The sequence below is a fragment of the Vollenhovia emeryi genome, unplaced genomic scaffold (genome assembly GCF_000949405.1).
Source record: "Vollenhovia emeryi isolate VEMERY1.0 unplaced genomic scaffold, V.emery_V1.0 DF939465.1, whole genome shotgun sequence".
Classification (NCBI taxonomy): domain Eukaryota; kingdom Metazoa; phylum Arthropoda; class Insecta; order Hymenoptera; family Formicidae; genus Vollenhovia; species Vollenhovia emeryi.
Genome location: NW_011966901.1, coordinates 31,195 through 49,165, shown reverse-complemented (window position 1 = coordinate 49,165; position 17,971 = coordinate 31,195). Strand labels below are relative to the sequence as shown.

General features: G+C 42.1%; 2 protein-coding genes across 4 annotated transcripts in view; one reads left to right on the top strand and one right to left on the bottom strand.

Annotated features, from left to right (window-relative positions):
• The first annotated feature begins 1,116 nt into the window (after positions 1-1,116).
• Positions 1,117-10,181, top strand: LOC105557518. Its single transcript, XM_012004776.1, has 8 exons — positions 1,117-1,654; positions 1,818-2,410; positions 2,481-2,813; positions 2,919-2,987; positions 3,072-3,639; positions 3,724-3,982; positions 4,087-4,275; positions 4,394-10,181. Exons 1-8 carry the CDS (start codon positions 1,480-1,482, stop codon positions 6,126-6,128), a joined length of 3,921 nt encoding a protein of 1,306 aa, XP_011860166.1. The 5' UTR covers positions 1,117-1,479; the 3' UTR covers positions 6,129-10,181.
• A 1,441-nt stretch (positions 10,182-11,622) lies between these two features.
• Positions 11,623-17,971, bottom strand: part of LOC105557515 (adenylate cyclase type 2-like) — a 28,087-nt gene continuing 21,738 nt past the window's right edge. For 2 of the 3 annotated variants that reach the window (XM_012004773.1, XM_012004770.1), the window contains 12 exons: positions 16,704-16,979; positions 16,359-16,535; positions 16,119-16,299; positions 15,949-16,032; positions 15,676-15,774; positions 15,426-15,569; positions 14,652-14,747; positions 14,112-14,235; positions 13,777-13,986; positions 13,519-13,699; positions 13,218-13,353; positions 11,623-13,140 (listed from right to left, as the gene is read on the bottom strand). In XM_012004773.1, the coding sequence (XP_011860163.1) occupies positions 12,973-13,140; positions 13,218-13,353; positions 13,519-13,699; positions 13,777-13,986; positions 14,112-14,235; positions 14,652-14,747; positions 15,426-15,569; positions 15,676-15,774; positions 15,949-16,032; positions 16,119-16,299; positions 16,359-16,535; positions 16,704-16,979 (1,876 nt within the window). In that variant the 3' untranslated portion in view covers positions 11,623-12,972. Of the gene's footprint in view, positions 13,141-13,217; positions 13,354-13,518; positions 13,700-13,776; positions 13,987-14,111; positions 14,236-14,651; positions 14,748-15,425; positions 15,570-15,675; positions 15,775-15,948; positions 16,033-16,118; positions 16,300-16,358; positions 16,536-16,703; positions 17,001-17,971 lie in introns of all 3 variants that reach the window. The other variant, XM_012004772.1, reaches the window with a different exon arrangement.

The window sequence follows — 17,971 nt, the reverse complement described above, 5'->3', positions numbered from 1 at the left end:
TTAAGCCTGCTGCAGACGATGCTATTTTTCCTGCTGGATTGCTTGCGATTTAGTAAATTACTATCATTGCACCACTCAGCATTCAGGATTCCTAGTAATTTACTAAATTGCAAGCAATCCAGCAGGAAAAATAGCATCGTCTGCAGCGGGCTTTACATAGACTACGTTTCCACCGAGGGTCAGAGTCGGGCTAGAGTCGGGTATTCTCCTTAGGCTGGGTTCGTTCTTCCGACACGACTTACTACATAGGATGTAGTAAGTCGTGTCGGAAGAAATTGACCAATCACAGTTCATTATTCTTCGACCGTAAGGAGACTAATGAACTGTGATTGGTCAATCTCTTCCGACACGATTTACGACATCCAATGTAGACCCAGCCTTACGATCGAAGAATAATGAACTGTGATTGGTCAATTTCTTCCGACTTACTACATCCTATGTAGACCCAGCCTAAAGCCTCCGCTACAATGATTCTCGGTTCTGTCTACAATGGTCGTAGTCGTAAGAATAATCGACTGCGATTGGTCAATTCTTATCGAGCGACTACGACTACGACCATTGTAGACAGAACCGAGAATCATTGGCTGTGTTCTGCCGAAGTTAGCTAAGAATAAGCGCTTTATGCTGATTGGATAGATCTAGAAGAATAGCTCTATTTCAGCACAGATCTGAAAGTATAATCCAATGAACGCAAAGCGCTTAGCAAGCGCAAACTTCTGCTGGACACAGGCATTGTAGCGGAGGCTTTAGGCTGGCACTGCGCCGGCCATTGCGCGGTCGTGTTTTGGCCGTCGGAAAAGATGGCGGACCGTTGTTTTCGAGATCGCTTGCGCTCCGTAGCACGTTGGTGAGGTACGGCGAGGCAACACGGCACGGCTCCGGGACCTATCCTGTGCGAGAATTGACATGCCGCGCGCGCGCTAGTCCCGGTGGATCGTCGTTGTGTCAGTGACAGCCGCGCGTGGTGCGACGGCATCGCGCTACACTCGCCGCATCGTCTCGGCGTCACGTCGCCGCCGCCGCCGCCGCTGCCGCCGCCGCTGCCGCCGCCGCCGCCGCCGCTGCCGCCGTCGCAGTGGTAGTGGTCGCCGTCGTAGTGATCGTGGTTGCCGTTCTTTGCCGTCGTTGTCGTCGTCTTCGTCGTTGTCGTTGCCCCCCGTGCGAAGTGGTTTAAGTCACACGAAATCCCCGACGGGTCCCGACGAGCGGCCCCGACGACGTTGCCGCCGGCGCGTCGACGGATTGGCGCGAGGACGCCGTCGAGTCGGTAAAATGGTCGCGCTCCACCGCGGGTCTCTCTAACCCCCCGCCGTCGCTGTTTACCCGCCTCCCCCGCGAGAGACTCGGCTTGGTTAGGTTGCTCGCGGTTGAGGCCCGCGCGCGGTCCTATGACACTGGTGCGCCGTCGCGCGTGTCTCCCGCGCTGGTCCACGCTGACGATGTGACGCGCCGTCGGAGCCCACGACTTTGTTGATTTCGATGGATAACGCGCGCGCGATGGCGAGCAACGACTTCGACGCTGAACAGTTTGAGCGGAGGCTCCACACGCTCAAGGACTCCCAGGAGTCCATCCAGGGCCTCTCCGCGTGGTGCCTGGACCGGAGGCAGCATCACAAGAAGATTGTCGCCACATGGCTGCAGGTTTTAAAGAAAGGTAAACGTCAAATCTTAGACTTGCTATGAGTCTTGTGTAGGTGTAGGACTCGAGCTCTTGTCACAGATAAGTTCGCTCGGTGATTCTGCTAGATTACCCATGCGTCATAATTTTGTTGTACATTTGGAGATACAGGTATGTAAATTTGTTTTTTGTGCAACAGTGAAAGTGGAGCACCGGCTCACGTTGTTCTATTTGGCGAACGACGTTATTCAGTACTCGAAGAGGAAGAATTTTGAGTTTGTGGAATCATGGGGTACCACTCTGCAACGCGCGACCCCCATGGTCCGCGACGAGAAGGTGAAGCATCGTATACTGAGAATCTTCAAGATCTGGGACCAGCGGCAGGTCTACGACGAGGAATTTCTCGCCGACTTGTCCGGTTTAATTTCGGCGGCGCCGAAAAAGAAACTGGATCCCCCGCCAAGCACGCAGCCGGAGGAGTTTCAGGCGGCTCTGCTCATCTCCACGATGAGGTCCTGCGCGACTCTGGAACAAGCCACCGACGCCAGACTGCGCGACCTACGGGAGAGCAACATAGACATAGAATCCGCAGAGGAGCTGCGCGCGTCGTTGAAGGACAGAAGGCGCATGGAAGATGCAGAGAAGGAGATAGACTTGGTCGCCAGGAACGTCGAGAATTATGTTCGTGCGTTAGAGGCGGAGATTAGGGAAAGGACACAAGTGGTTGAACTGTTGGAGCAAGCGGATCAGTTTTACGAGACCCAACGCGGGGAAGTTAAAATAGTGACGAACGTAAGTGGTCAAATTTTGCGAAGCCAATTCAATACCGCTCATTTCTCATGTTGCATTCTTTCGTGCATAGGCGTATCGAAATTTTGGCAGTCGCGTCAAAAACCTGAAGAAAAAGTTGGACGAGTTACTACCTACGTTCATCTCGCCTATACCGTCGCCGGACATAAACGCGCCCTCGCCGAGTCCCGACAGTGACATAGAGCTGCCAGGAGATGAAACTCAGCCAGTGAACAATCAGTCGGGAATGCTCGACGTCGCACCGCCGTCTATCTACGGTTCATATTCTCACGAGTACGATCCTATACCTGTGCCGGCACCCGAGTTGGCGCAGGCCAATGAGACGACAGACTTTACCAATAATTTCCCCTCGTTCATGGGAGGAAATGTAGATTTTGGTAATATGGTAAGCTAGAACAATAGTTGTATGTACGTTTCGTCTTCTAAGGAAAATTTTACACTCGCGAATGCAACCGACACATTGTATATTGTTCTTTTCTATTTGCTTTAGAGAAATTTGTTTAACGAGAGCTCTGAGACCTCTCCCGGGATGCCAGTACAGTACAATGAATCTTTAGAGGTAATTATTCACCATATATTTGCAAGATTCTATAAAAAAAAAACAAAAAGAATGTGTCTTGTGAGATAGTACGGTGATTTTCAGGCAAAACCGATAGAAGTAATCAATATGAGACCTTCGAAGAATGAAAAGAACAATGCGGACTTCAATATATCTAGTTTTCTCAAGACGGTTCTTCCATCCTCCGATGGAACGTCCGAGTCAGGTGGAATTCCAGGTCTAGGCCTGGACGTTGCCGAAAATCGAGTAGAATCGCCGCAACGTCCCAACTATAGACATTCGCCCTCGTTGGGTCCGCACCCCGTAACACCTGTGATCTCGAGAATCATAAGTAGTCAGGGTACACCGTCCCTCAGTGGGAGCGGTGGTTTAAACAATTGCCAGATGAGTCACAGTACCCCGTTGGCGGTTCGCAATCTATCGGAGTCGCACACACCCTCCCCGTATTCCAGTCAGAATAGTCAAAGTAACATAACTGGTCCCTTTGATGGCTCTACTAACACCAATACGGTTAATCCTTTGCCTCCTCCACCTTTACCGCCGCCTATCTTCCTCGACGATGAGAATTGTTACAATAAACTGCCGCCGAAATTCCCCACGTGGACGCCGCCGAACGAGGGTATTAAGGACTCCGCAAAATGGGAAGAAAAAGGTATATGGACGATGTACTGCAAATGTAATTTTTGGCTTCTTTATTGCCGCAGAGTGTTCGCTATAACAACTTTTGCATGTTTAGGCAAGAACAGTATGAATCCTACATGGCCTGGTGAATGCGATGATAAAAACAAAAGTTCGTGGATGGACGGCGATGGAGACAGGTGGGACTCCAATAACGATTCCACATGGCCGGTCGGTGGCAGGACGAAAAATGATATGCTGTCCGAGACTCCCGAATCGCCGCCTATGTACGAGAAGGCTGGCTTCGCCGAACCGGTGGAGTACAACGAACCGCAACCACAAGAATCTCTAAATACCACAGGAGATGTGGATCATAGGTAACACACCTTCTATCAGAATATCGTTCTTGTTCTTCTAGATTACTGATCAGTTATCAACATGATTTTTCAGTTATTATAATCACTTTTCGTATAATTTACAGAGTGATTCCAATCCCAATGGCCCGCGAGAATCAGCTACCGTATCGTCTGATGAAAGCGGGTGATGTGGATCATCGTAATTTAATCAGTCTGACTGGCAGCCCGGCAAATCATCATAATCTTGGTGATACGTCGCTGTCTTCTTTATCCAATAACAATAGTCTATGGTCCACCGGCGATCAAGATTATCGGTGAGCCTTATGCTATTTTCACGAGCATCTATTTATAGCTAGACATGTTTATATTTGTGCGTTTATATAATTGATGTAAATATTAATTCTCATATCATATTCTTATATATTAATTCAGGCGACACATGCAATCTGGTGATATTGTCGAGAGTGTTGACATGGAGATGTCGGATGACGAGACTGATAGCAAACCGAAAGGCAGGGTTCTCGTCGATCTAAGGTTGCAGGATCGCGACATGCGTGTCGGTATACCGCCATCGTCTCATCACGACATGGATATGCGTATGATTCCTCTTCCCATCGGGCAAATGCCCGGCCCACGTGATAGTCAACTCATGCAAGATGTACACTTGATGCGCTCGGGACCGCCTCCACCGCCGCCGCTACCGCAATTTCAGCATCAGGGTCAGGGTGGTTTCCGGCAAGAACAGCCGGAATTTCCCCACTGCAAACAATCGGTGGACTTTCATTCGAATCAACCAAAGTTTCAGCAGAACAGAGCACCGAACTTCCTGCGGAATCAACAGGACTTTCATTCAAATCAACCAGATTTTCATCAACTTCGTCAGCCGCAGCAGGACTTTGAATATCGCGATAGAGAACACAATATCCGTTCCAAGCAAGACTTTTTGACGGAATCACCGGGACGCGGAAGATACCCGCAATCGGCAGACCACCAGCATCCACACGACAATTCGTCCTTTCATAGGAACGAGTGGAACAATCGTGGTGGCGACCGTGGATTTCCGAGGAATCGCCGAGACAGATACTCGGAAGATCACAATATACAAAAGCAGCGGAATAATCTGATAAACAGCCGCAAGGCGAGATCGCAGGAACAACAACAGCATCACCCATCGTCGTCGGAGATCCTGCCCAACAATCGATCGTTACTGCAACCACCTGACACCGCTGTTATCTTCGACGAGGAAGGCAGGCCGATCGGCATGCCGGAATTCGATCAGGACAACAACGCGATATCTAACAAAACGGACGCTCAAGCGGAACCAGAACGCGATTCCGATAACTGCCAGAGCTCCTCGGTATCACACGCACGGCGAACTTCGCACGACATGCCGAGTACTCACGATTCCGAACGCAACAAACAGCAGCAAGGTTATCAGTTAGGCTCCGAACACGAGCAGCGAGCGTCATCTTCGGCCGAGTCGGAAGAACAGCCATCGTCGATGAATCAAGTGACGGTTATTCCGATAAGGGCGGATAAGATCGGCGATGAATCGCAACAAAAGCAGCACGTTCCTACTTCGGACTGCGAGGAGCGCGTTGAGTCCTCGACCGAGCACTCCGATCTCGCGGAGAAGGCAAGTGCGCCCGACAACGAATCGATTAATCAGGGACAGAACGTGAATTCCACGGAAAAGGAATCGTTGGACGAGTCAATGAGTTCGAGCGCGTTAGGTAAAGAGATGAAGAGAACGACGAACGGCGATTGCGATGAGCAAAGTCACGAAGAGGGAAGCCCGAACAAAAAAAGGCCGCTCTTGCAGAACGGGCCACAAATCCCGAACGATGACTTGTCTGGCCCGAACGGTCCTACGCTGATAACGGAATCGCATCCCGCCATGATGTACGAATACGACGGGCCAAACTTCCGGCCGCGCCTTGGCGCACCTTTTCCACTCTGGCGGGGCGGACCTCCTCCGCCTTCTTCTAGAGGAGGCAGAGGAGGTTTCAGGGGTGGGCCCGTGGGATTGCCACGGGGCCCGTGGATGGACAGGGGGCCACGTGGTCCCGCAGCCGGTAACTTCGCGCCGAGAGGATTGAAGCGTGGAGGCAAACAGTTTTGGGGCGGCGGTGGTTTCAGAGGCCGGGGACGAGGCAGTAATTGGTAGATAAAGCGAGAAACCTTGAAAGACTCGGCGACTCCGCGTCGTCATAATCCGACCGGATACACACGCGAAGCGCGTTTCGCATTCTGTAAATAAACAAACTGACACGCTTCGATATTCACACGCGTGTGCGCTCCTGCGCGTGCCCACACACACGTACACGTGTACGTACACTTACACTTGATACATACACACACATATACTCACACACAGATAGATATATATATATATATACAGATATATAAAAGTAGACAGATTCGGTTGGTTCCGTTGGAACAGTGAGATCTTCGGTAATGAAGATTCTTCACGTTCTCCTGTGCGATTGATTCGCCTATATAAATATATAAATAAAAGAAACTATATATATGTATATATATGTGCATATACATAGATATGTATATGTGTATATATACATAGATATATGTATACTTAGTACATGTTTCGTTAAAATCTTAACGAGTGTTAATAAAGCGGCTTGCGTTCGCATACATGTATATACATGTGTACACACATATGCGCTATTATCGATCCCAAATAATTAGGGGCAACGTACAATGAATGATCTGGATGCGATACGTCGCTCGTAGTCGCTGCGATAATGACCACAATCGTCGCCACTCGCGTAGGTTTTTATGTCAGGAGGGTTTGTGTTGTTTGTGTATGCGCTGAGAGAACGACTGTGACGATAAATTTTCTGAGTCGTGAAGGAAGGGTCGCTTTGAGCGAGGTCGAGTACCAGAAATCGCATAAAACCATGATAATTAATTGACGGTAGTTAATTGGTAGCGTCGATTGGAACCGAGCGTAATTTCGCCGAGTTCAAATTTCCGTGTTGTGAAAATTATGAAAATGCTCCCCCATGAAATTTACATTGACGGAAAATGAGCTCTCTTTCTCTCTCCCTCTCTCTCCCTCTCTTTCTCTTTCTCTCTTTTTCTCGAAATTACGGCAGTTTCAATTTTCGATGAATAACATGTGTTTCTGACCCGATCGCTCTGATCTACATTTCACGGTTCTTCTATTATTTCCTTTCCTTGTCCACACGTTCAAAATAAGAAACCGCAATCACTCGTTTTCCCTCGCCCATGCCTTCAAATCCATCTGACTACGTTCTCCGCCGTTTTGTCGAGGTTCATTATAAGAGAAGAGAAAAAGGAAAGAAAATGGAAAACATACAGGCGTGTCAATGGACATTTTTAAAGTGTACTAATAAAATACAGTGTTTACGTTCTGGTCCGCTTCGTACATTTTCCCTATTGTTATTTTTCGTTTATATTACGTAGGCGATGAATGTTTCTTCTCGATCGTAGAACGTTCTCGTTTATAAAGAAAAAAAAGATAACGGCGATAAACAATCCGTCAATAATCCGGAGACTCAACCGAAAGCGTCGCATTCAATTTGTTTTATGTTGCGAGAATTATAAACTCGCAAAATTGTTTTGTTTTTAATATCGATTCGAGAGGTAGGCTGACGATTATAAGGTGCTCTTGTATTAATTAATATTTTTCTGTGTTTGTGACCGAAAAAAAAGAGAATGTAAAGCTTTAATGCCGGAACGATACGCTGACTTCATTAATCATTAAATCCTTTATCGTTTTGCAACTAACCGTGCATTCGGTCGTCGCCAAACCGTGAAAATTGGGCTTACGTTTAGAAATTAATCTTTATTTTTATTACATCCCTCGAAAATTATAATTAATTTTTATTTTTATTAATTTTTATTAAACTTAAAATGAGCAATCGAATCAGCCCGTACAGCACAAACCTTGCAGTTACATTGCAGCTGCATTATAGCAATGTTGCAATATTGTAGCAATGTTATCGCAATGTAACTGCAAGTTTTGTGCTGTACGGGAGTACATTTATTATCTCTTTGGTTTTCTAATTGTAATCGATTTGTTTGCATTGTTGCATTGTTCTGTTGAAGACAAACGAATCGTTGCGGCACTCTGGCCCAATATAGCAAACGCAAAAGGAAAACCAAAATGCAAAAAGCGCAAACGTGAGATATTCTCTCTCTCTCTCTCTCTTTCTCTTTTTCTGGTTGTTTAATAAAATAATATCGAGAATTTATCTCTCTCCAACTTTCAAGTTTGATCGCCGAAACCGTATTCCCGACGACGCCGTTTTACCGACGCACGCAGGTCATTCGCGACTCGCAAATATATTGTTACGTTTACTGCGTGAACGTAAAGCACACATATATATACATCTATACCATTTCGACGTGTATCCCGTCGTACTTCCCCCCTTTTCTCTTTCTTTTCTTCTTTTATTTGCGAGGATCGTGATCTCAGCACGCACTGCCTTACGCATTCCTTGCCTTTGATCTCTTCCGCGCGTGGTTGCAGAAATACGAGGAAGAGATGCGATTTATCGATCCGTTTTGTAGCTCGCCGCCCGCTTCCGTTCCTTTCCGAGCCCGCGACGATGGCGATTAAATTAGGGCATCGTTCATCGGTCGGCGAACGAAAACGAAAACGAACTATTGCTTAGATCACGCGTGGAGGAAGGGAGGGAGAGAGGGATATACGCGGCCGCAAGTGCAATTTCACGAACAGGACACAAAAGAAAGTATCTTCGAAGATCTCGCCCCTATTCTTGCGCGATAAATGCGTCGGGCGGTCGGGCATGAAAAACTCCTGACACTTTCGGAAGATGTAGAACGTGTCGAAAGATACATTTACGATATAGGCTGTCTCGGAGGGATGTGAATTAGTAATAGTTTATCTCCGTGATGTGTGTACAGTTGATGCTGCTCCCTCTTTCTTTCAAAGGAAAATAAAGTCACGACATAATCTCTCTTGTAATTAAAACATCGCTCACGAAAATATTAATAAGTAAGGCACTTGCTTTTCTCGATTTATTTATTATGTAATTAGCTGAATTAGCTCGTGGAGCTGCAGTTGATTTATGAGCTTAAATAAGATAATTGTTAATTAACATATATTACAAATAGCTGAATAGATTATTTTCTGTCATCTGCTTAAGTTTTACAGCATAAATAAAAAGAGTTCCTCGCAGGCGTTAAAGTGTTAAAACGATTGAAGGTTTATCGATAATTAACAATAAAACAATGTCGAATGAGTTGTTTCAATAAACAGGGTGCTCCTAAAGTGTACGTTTACGACGGAATCATGTTTCTTTAATAGTTATTTCATCTATACTTTTTTCTCTTATTTTAATATAAGTATGTCTTTGGTGTTGAATAACGGGAAGTATTCTGTTAGCGATACGAATTACGCGCAAAAAGAAGTAAACTTAATCGTTTCTAGTCTGTCTGCATTGCATGAAGACAAATCAATGCTTATTTGAAAAATTTATTCAATTTTATATATTTATGACTGATATTTTAATGCTTTCTCGTCCTCAAATGTTTTTAGCTGTTACTGATATACATCACATTTGAGACAGCCTGTACATTCGTGCACACACTACTCTTTCTTTTTTTTTTCTTCCAGAAGCTGCATTTCGCACTTCAAGTTCCGATAATGGACCATCCTTCATTGTCGAGGACGTGCAACTTATATAAATTTAGTATGAGCATTTTAGCTAGAAGTGCCTTGTTCTCACTAAAGTGAATCTCAACCTTGCATTTTGCCGGGGAAAGTGTGACGCATTTATCCTCTGATGGGGGAGGGGGGAGATGTACATGACAGAATTATGAACACTTCTGCAATATAATTTAATTAGTTGATTATATGAACGAATGATGAAAGACGGGGGAATGGAGAAGTGCTTGTATATGTGTGGGTGCGTATGTGCATGAGAGCAAGAGAGTGGTAGAGAAAGAAAGAATGGGAGTGATAGAGAGAGAGAGAGAGAGAGAGAGTGAGTGGGAAGTAGAATAATCGATCCAAAGTTCTATTAATAAACGAGGCGCGATTATTCCTGCGAATTATCCTGTAAACATTAGATTAATGTTTAATTATTTAATTGTACATTAACGTTAATGTTAATAAGTTTTATATCCGGATATAAAACGAATGTGCATACTGTGTATGCGAAACGTTTTGTACATTGCCTATTAAAAGATTGATCTTTATTATTGTAAACCCGATTTATTATTACATATGTATAATACAGAATATTATTTATATTTATGACTATACTAACATTAAAGTTATAAACTAAGATTATGAATACGTTGCTGTCAAAAATACATTAAAACATGAAAATCGATAAAAATTTTTATATTTGTTAAATTTACAATTTATTGATTTTATGTTTTTCGAAACTTGTGAAATATTGATATATCGAAGTTGATAGTTTTAGAAGAACTTTATCGTAAAAATTTTTACATTTTAATTAATATGTCAATTACATTGGCAATAAAACCTAACAGAATTTTACTACGAAGAAAAAAAATTGCACTCTTACACTGTGCTAATTTTTACTACTGGAATTTAAAACAAGATTCTTCTTTTATTTCAGATCAATTTCTATATAAACAACTGCACATTTTTGTATTGTTATATTATTTATTCTCTCTTATTTACACATAATTATTTTTATATACTATTTATTTATAAAAGTTGTGTAAAAATCTACTTCACAGTAAACGATAATTAAGCAACACTTAAAATTTTAAACTACATTAATAATATTTGTGGTATTAACATACAAGAAACTGGTATTGTCAAAAATTTCAATTTTATTTGAAGTTATTTCTTTCTGTTTCTCAGGTTTGAAAACTATTAACAATTAAAATGTGAGTATAATAATATATTTGATGAATGAAACAACTAGATGATAAAATGTAATTTTAAATTTAATTGTTTAATTTGAAATAATCTTTATCTATTTAGCAAATATTCTGTATACTATCATATATGAATTATAAATATTTTTTGGTGACAGGATAAGGTCATGGCATACACAGACGAATGAAAGGTGGTCGAGAAAATACACGGTAATAAATATTTTATTTCAAGTCGTTGGACAATCACATTAGTCAATTATTTCTAATATTTAAAAAATATATATACAAAAGATATTTACAAATAAACAATTAAACGATCCGCCATTACTGCATACGATATAAAAATAAATCTGTCGCCACGCGTTTCCTTCTCGTAATCTTTGTATCTTATGACACGCAGTCGCAATAGTAAAGGAATGAGTTCACGCAGCACTCAGGAAAATACGCAAACGCAAGATAAAGACAGACGTGCGTTGTTAGTTTTGTGATGTGCGCTCACGAATTGACAACTAGTACTCTTGAATCGACTTCAAGCTCGTCGCACATTTTCTCGCCTGCCTTCATGAAAACGAAAGAAACTCTCATCTCGCCACACAATTCTTTATTGCGACGTGTCGTCGTCTATTTGGCCGGTAGATAGCGAGAAGTTCTCTATTATGAGATAGCAGGTTTTCAACATCCAAATTCAACCCCAAATCTTTTTCCGCGACGATTACACGATCTGACAATAAATTTTCTACTAAATAGATTTCACTCCGAGAGCAATAAATTCATAGCGGAACAAACAGTGCCCATACAGCACAAACCTTGCAGTTACATTGCAGCTACATTACAGCAACGTTATTGCAATGTAACTGCAAGTTTTGTGCTGTACGGGTGGTGCCTATTACTTTAGCAGAAACCCTGCTATCTCATATCAGCAGCTTATCTCATAATAGGGGACTTTTCTCTATGTGTTTAAGAGACAGATATTACATTACATCCTGCTTTTCGATTGTACATCTGCTTTCGGCCGAACAGATATGGACAAACTCAACGAGCACAATTTTCCAATATCACTCCTTTCACATAGCAAAATATAATCCCAAGAACATCCAGCGGATATATCCTCAAGGATCTTTGGACGTCCAGATTTGATCTGTAATTTAATATATGTATATCCGCGATAAGATTAATTATTCAGTCGTTAACGACTGTACGTGTGAGATATCCTTAGGATACACGCGGATGTTCTTAGAATATTTTTGTAAGTTATATTTCATTTAATAGTCTGTCGAAACTCTCTTCGCGCCATTTTATACTTTACACTTTAATATTGTATAATGCCTTTGGATTTCTATATAGAGATTTAGACGTCGGAGACATTGTTCTTAATTAGCTACGTCTTTACAGTTGTTACAATTGGTAGACGGTCGTCAGATATTTTAAAATATTCTCTTTGACGTTCTGAGCAAATCGGAATATCTTGGAATCGCATGCTACATAAAGATCGAGCCAATAATGAGCGAATAATTACGGTGCATCACGTAAGGTAACTCGATGCTATTTGGATATCTCTCTTTGTGCACATCTTTCGGACAACGTGATACTCTAGCAAAAACATTGCAATTTTAATTGCGTACAGTACATATATGTATATATATATATAGTCTCTTTCATTTTGATTAGACGTGTTACTCGGCGATAATAATCGGCTCGCGAGAATAACGACACTGTTATCGCGTTTTCGTGTACAACCTAAATCATTTGAGGTATATCCTCCCTTACGTTATCTTACTGTCATTTCATCTCGCGCCCCGCGTTCTTTGGTCTCTCACGCTCTCTTTGGTTTCTCCGCTTCCTCGTCCCCGCTCAAACGTTACAGGGTGCAGCTGACGTAAATCGCTTTTTGTACTTTCACAATGTATCTTCGTCTTTGTCAACTATTTATATAAAACCTGATTGCATATGGACGCGAATCTCAAAATGGAAAGTTCCTCGCGTGTCTTTAATCTTTAATCGTAATTTTTTCATCCTGGATACTTTAGAAATGAGCCCGACATTAGAAAGCGACTGTTCGACTACACCCTGCTTTGGACGATTTATTAATCGGGAGAGCCCGATCGCGTTAATTAAAATTAATTCGCGTTATTATTCATCGTTTGTCACAAACTAGTACTCTCTTCTCCCGCATCCGCTCTTTCTAATATTCCCTGCTCGTCGACGCCTACAAAGTACGTCGTGACCTCTCCTTTCGGCTTGACATACGTCTCACCGCGAAGATGACACTTGACACCTTGCTGTTCCAAGACGGCAGCCGTCTCCGCTGTTACCTGCGCCAGTCGAAACGTAGCTCGTTTTATTGCACGAATTTATTAAACATTAATGTTAAAAATAACGTTAAATTTGCCTGTATCTTTCCTGGCAGTCCAGTGGTGTCCATTCTGGATGCCATGTTTACAGCGTCGCCCCAAATGTCGTACAGCGGCTTTTGGGCCCCCACGACGCCGGCCGTCACCTCCCCATGAGAAATGCCGATCCTTAATCTGAAGATGAATTTCGGATAGCGATTTTTGCATTATTCATAAATCCTCGGGACAGCATTCGAGCTGCGACACATCGTCCTCGAATCCCAGCTCGAACAAGTTTCGTTCAAGTTTCCTTCGCTTAATTTTGCCTATCGCTTTTTACCGTGCTTAGAATCCACTTACTTGTGAGGTTTCGACGTGGGGAACGACCTTGCGTTCATTTTATCGAGCACGGACATCATTTGTACGGCAAATTGCGCCATCACCTTGACCACATTGTCACTGCAATTCTCGTCGCTTTCGGTGCTGTGCATTGAATCGCGTCGATTCGCTTCTAAACCGCACGCCGCCATATACGTTGTACCTAGATAAATATGATAATGGACGAGCTCTAGTTGTTATGTAAAATTCAGTTTGTACTAGTCATGATGAGATTCTCACCGGCGACCTTTATCTTCTCTACGCGACACATGAAACAAGGATCGAAGAGTAACTTGTCGAATTCGCAAATAATCTCGTTCAGATCACTGAGGATGTTACTCTCGATGATTGACAGTTCTGTCAGAGAAGCGAACATCACGGCGACGTTGTTGTGAGCCTCGTGATAAGGCTCGTTCTCCTCGGTTCGGTTCATGTTCAAGTAAAACTCCGCTAAAAGTACGACCAGTCACGCGATCAGTCTCGGACAATAATCATTTCAATTGGTGAATGTTATCGTTGGAAAATCGATCGGACAAGTTATAAGAACGCGTAGATATTTGCTGAGACCAACGCACCGACGTGTTCCGGCAGGATATTACGAAGCAGAAGCTTGTTGACATTCCTCGTGTGAAACGCTTCATCCTGTTCCTTCGTTAGCTGACGTTTCCATTGATAATCCAGTCTGCTCAAGTATTCTGCCTAAATAAATGTTTGTAAAAATTAACTCGTTGACCAACAACGTTGGCAACCCCGATGGAAATATTTTATTGAAAATATAAGTCTAAAATTTGCTGAAATATATTTATGCAAATCGATCGACATTTCCAAATTCAGTAAGAAATTATTTCAAAAATTTTTCATTAAAAAGCATAACACAGGTTTTAGTTAAACTCAGTAAAGATTATCTATTATAATATTTCATAACTTTTTTATTACTTTTCAATAGTATACTTAAAATTTCCTCACATGTATCTCATAGTATTATATTGAATTTCACAAGGAAAATTATGATTTATTTTGAGATGCATAAATGCATAAAATCCATCGATTTTATATTTTTAGTAAAATATTTCGATCGAAGAAGATTTCGTACGGATTGCGATTTCGGGGCTTACTTGGCGGTCGATGAGATGCAAGGAGAAGGTGAGAAATATCACAGTCAATATGTGCGCCAGTCTCGGTTCCATGTGAGGATTCCACGTTTCGCTCGTCTGAAATACATTTTATATACTATCTATCATTAATTATTAAATTGCAAATGTAGCCAAATACTTTGAGATAATAACGATGCATACTTTTCACATGTATTACTTTTTTTAAATTGAATTTGTAACAAGAGGAATGCTTCTTGAAAGAAATACGCATGTAACACCTGAACAGTGTTTGCTGTTATCTAAATAAAATTATATAGATGATTATCTAGATAAAATTTTAGCGTTATCTTATCTCTATATAGATAATAAAAATAAGTATTATCTATATCTGCATCTTAGATGAAAGAAAGTGTTATCTTTACTAAATTATCTAAGATAACAGATAATTTGGTTTAGGACCACATAAAAATACTTAACAGTTACACTATTTAAATACGGATGGCGTTGTAGACCATGCATTTATGTGTGTGTCATATAACCTAACCTGAATATATTCTATATCCCCCTTTATAATTTAAATTTTTCTATAATTTTTTTATAATTTTTTCTACTGTGTTTACACGAAGTCTTAAAAATATTATCTGAAAATTATCTAGATGAATCATCATATAATTTTATCTTTTATCTAGATATATTCAAAACGAAATCATCTTTATCTTATCTAAGATAAATTTATATATTTTTATCTTATCTTTATCTAGTTAATTTTAAAATCATCTATGCACAACACTGCACCTGAAATATATTAGACCGATACACCCAGACATTCCACGCGTAAAAGGCTACCACGCAGATGCTTATTACGAGTTTCAAGGCGAAGTGGACCCTCAGGAAGAGGAAACTCGTGAGAATCGCTAATGAGCAAGTCTCCGTCATTTGCTGGAAAAGAAAACTCGATGACATACGGCGACATCAGGAGCGGGATCGTCGAGACGGGAAATTTCATATAAATGAGGATCAACACCATGTACCTAAATAATCTTACCCAAGATGAAGATATGCAATCAAACTTGGAGGCGCCGACCCCCGACATGCTGGACGTTATGTTATTGTCCGACAGAGAGTTCACGTTTTCACATTCGAACTGGAAACAGTTTAACTCCTTAATCGCGGAAGAAAAGTTTCTATCTTTTGATTTTTTACGGCTAGTAGACAGTGCTTCGACAGCCGATATCACGATTATACATATATCGTGACGAAATAATCGACAAAAAAAAGAAGAAAATCGATCTGAAGTCTTAATTAAGAAAACGCTTACAATCATATCGAGCATGGCGCATGTCGCTAACATTATCGTAATCACCAGGTACAAGATCGTCCTCAGAAGGGCGCTCCATACAACCTACGTGAGAGTGAACAGAATGATGATAAAGTGAATATACAATGTAATAAGTGCAAGTGTTAAATATTCAGCAACGCTGTATCTACCTTCACGCTTGTTTGATAGAAGAAATACAGTAGTTTGTTCCGCGGATGTGGAACGTGACCTTCGTGCTCGTCGTGCGGGTCCTTGCAGCGATTCCACACAAAATGCATCCACGTGAGGGGTATTAAAGCGATCAGGAACGTCAGTGCCGACGCAAAGCCGACGAGTGTGCTCAGATGCCGTCTGGAAGTTCAACGAGTCTCGTATTATTAAGTCGATGTCAACTTCTGACATATACGTACTGAGCGAGTATAAACGTGGGCACGAGATACATGAGTCCCATGAAGACGAGCACGAAGGCAGAGCAGCCGATGTAAAATTTGAAAACGGGGTCCGGTTCGCGCAGGAATGGAATCTCCCAGCTCCATTGGCGAAACGTCAGGAAGAGTGGATTGATGTGCTTCCAGTTGCTCCATTGTCTGGAAAAAGCACAGGCGTTTCTATCAATCTCTCTCTCTCACTCTCAAATATTTTTCTGTCGAAATGTAATACTTGGCTGAAAATTTATGAAACTCAACAAATTTTTGAGAACCTAACAATCGGATGTTTCAGACGTAGAGGAAAAATTCGCTGCAAAAGTGACTCACTCCCATTTGCTGAGAGGCATCTGGTTAATGGCGTTCTCCATCTCGGCGTCCGCAGCTTTCAGCATCAAATGATAATCCCGTAGGCAAGAATCCATGAAGTGCGTTCTTCGTCTGTAAGTGGTCGCGAAAACGTCCGCTTGACTGTTCACCCTCGTCTTGGAGCTGGTGCTGACGATGGTGCTGGCGCGTCCATTGTTGAACTTGATGTAGTGCTTGTTAGGCGTGGAATATGACAATGTCGGCGTGTCCGGACTAATGGCCTTCAAACTGTTCTCGCTGTTCTGCAACAAAGTTCGCCTGTCGATGCGAAACAACCTCGGCTGGGAATTTGCTCGACGAGAGCACGAAAGAAATCAGTGGCGTAGGAGCATTCGTTCGTGGTATCGAGCTTCTGCAGTATGTAAGTGTCGTAAAGAGGCGTGGATTTGAGGAATTGTGAATTGTAATTGTAGATTTGTACGTGAACAAATCTGTGGACCCGTTACATACGTACGCAAGTAACGGAAGGTTGAATAAACATCGTGTGAGGGGGAGGGGGAGTTACGCTATTAAAATGCATTTTTTTTAAGTGAAGCTTGAATGATAAAAAATGATATTTTCAATGTCTGATGTCAGAATTCTTAATATTTACGGCGCTAGAATTGTTTTTGCACGAGCGCTGTGCAGCACTCGGCAGTATTATTTCACGCTTTAAAAGCGTCGTTTCTCAAAATCGTGTTTCTTGACCTGGTTGACAGCTTCTAGTATTAAAAAATCAACCAATTTACTTCAAACAAAGCGCTATCTGTTCGTAATTCAATTTTCCATCGTCCGTTCCATTTGTTTGATAACTGTATTCGTTTTTACAGTGAAATTTTTGAGTTTTAGTTCAAACTTGTCGCAAAACTCGAAAAATCAATTTGTCAACATCCAGCTCGATGGACCGCAGCCACTAGTCTGTAGTTTAATAAGCGCTGTCGTTTATTTACGTTGGGTAACAATTGTAGCCGGAATCCTGTCAACCAGCCTCCCGTGTATTTCGCACAACGCTAGCCACGATGTGCTGTTTCCCAGTCTTACTACCAATAAAATATTTTACAAAATTTTTATGTATTGTATGAACTTCAAGCTTCATTAAAAACAAAGCATAATTTTTGGTTCGTATTTACATATAAAGAAAGTTTAAAATCGCCTATTTTTCAAGGCTTTAAGGTAGTTCTTTCGTAAAATCAGTTATGTGAGAATTGTTTCAAATTTTTACAGTTTATTCTTTACATAAATACGTGCAA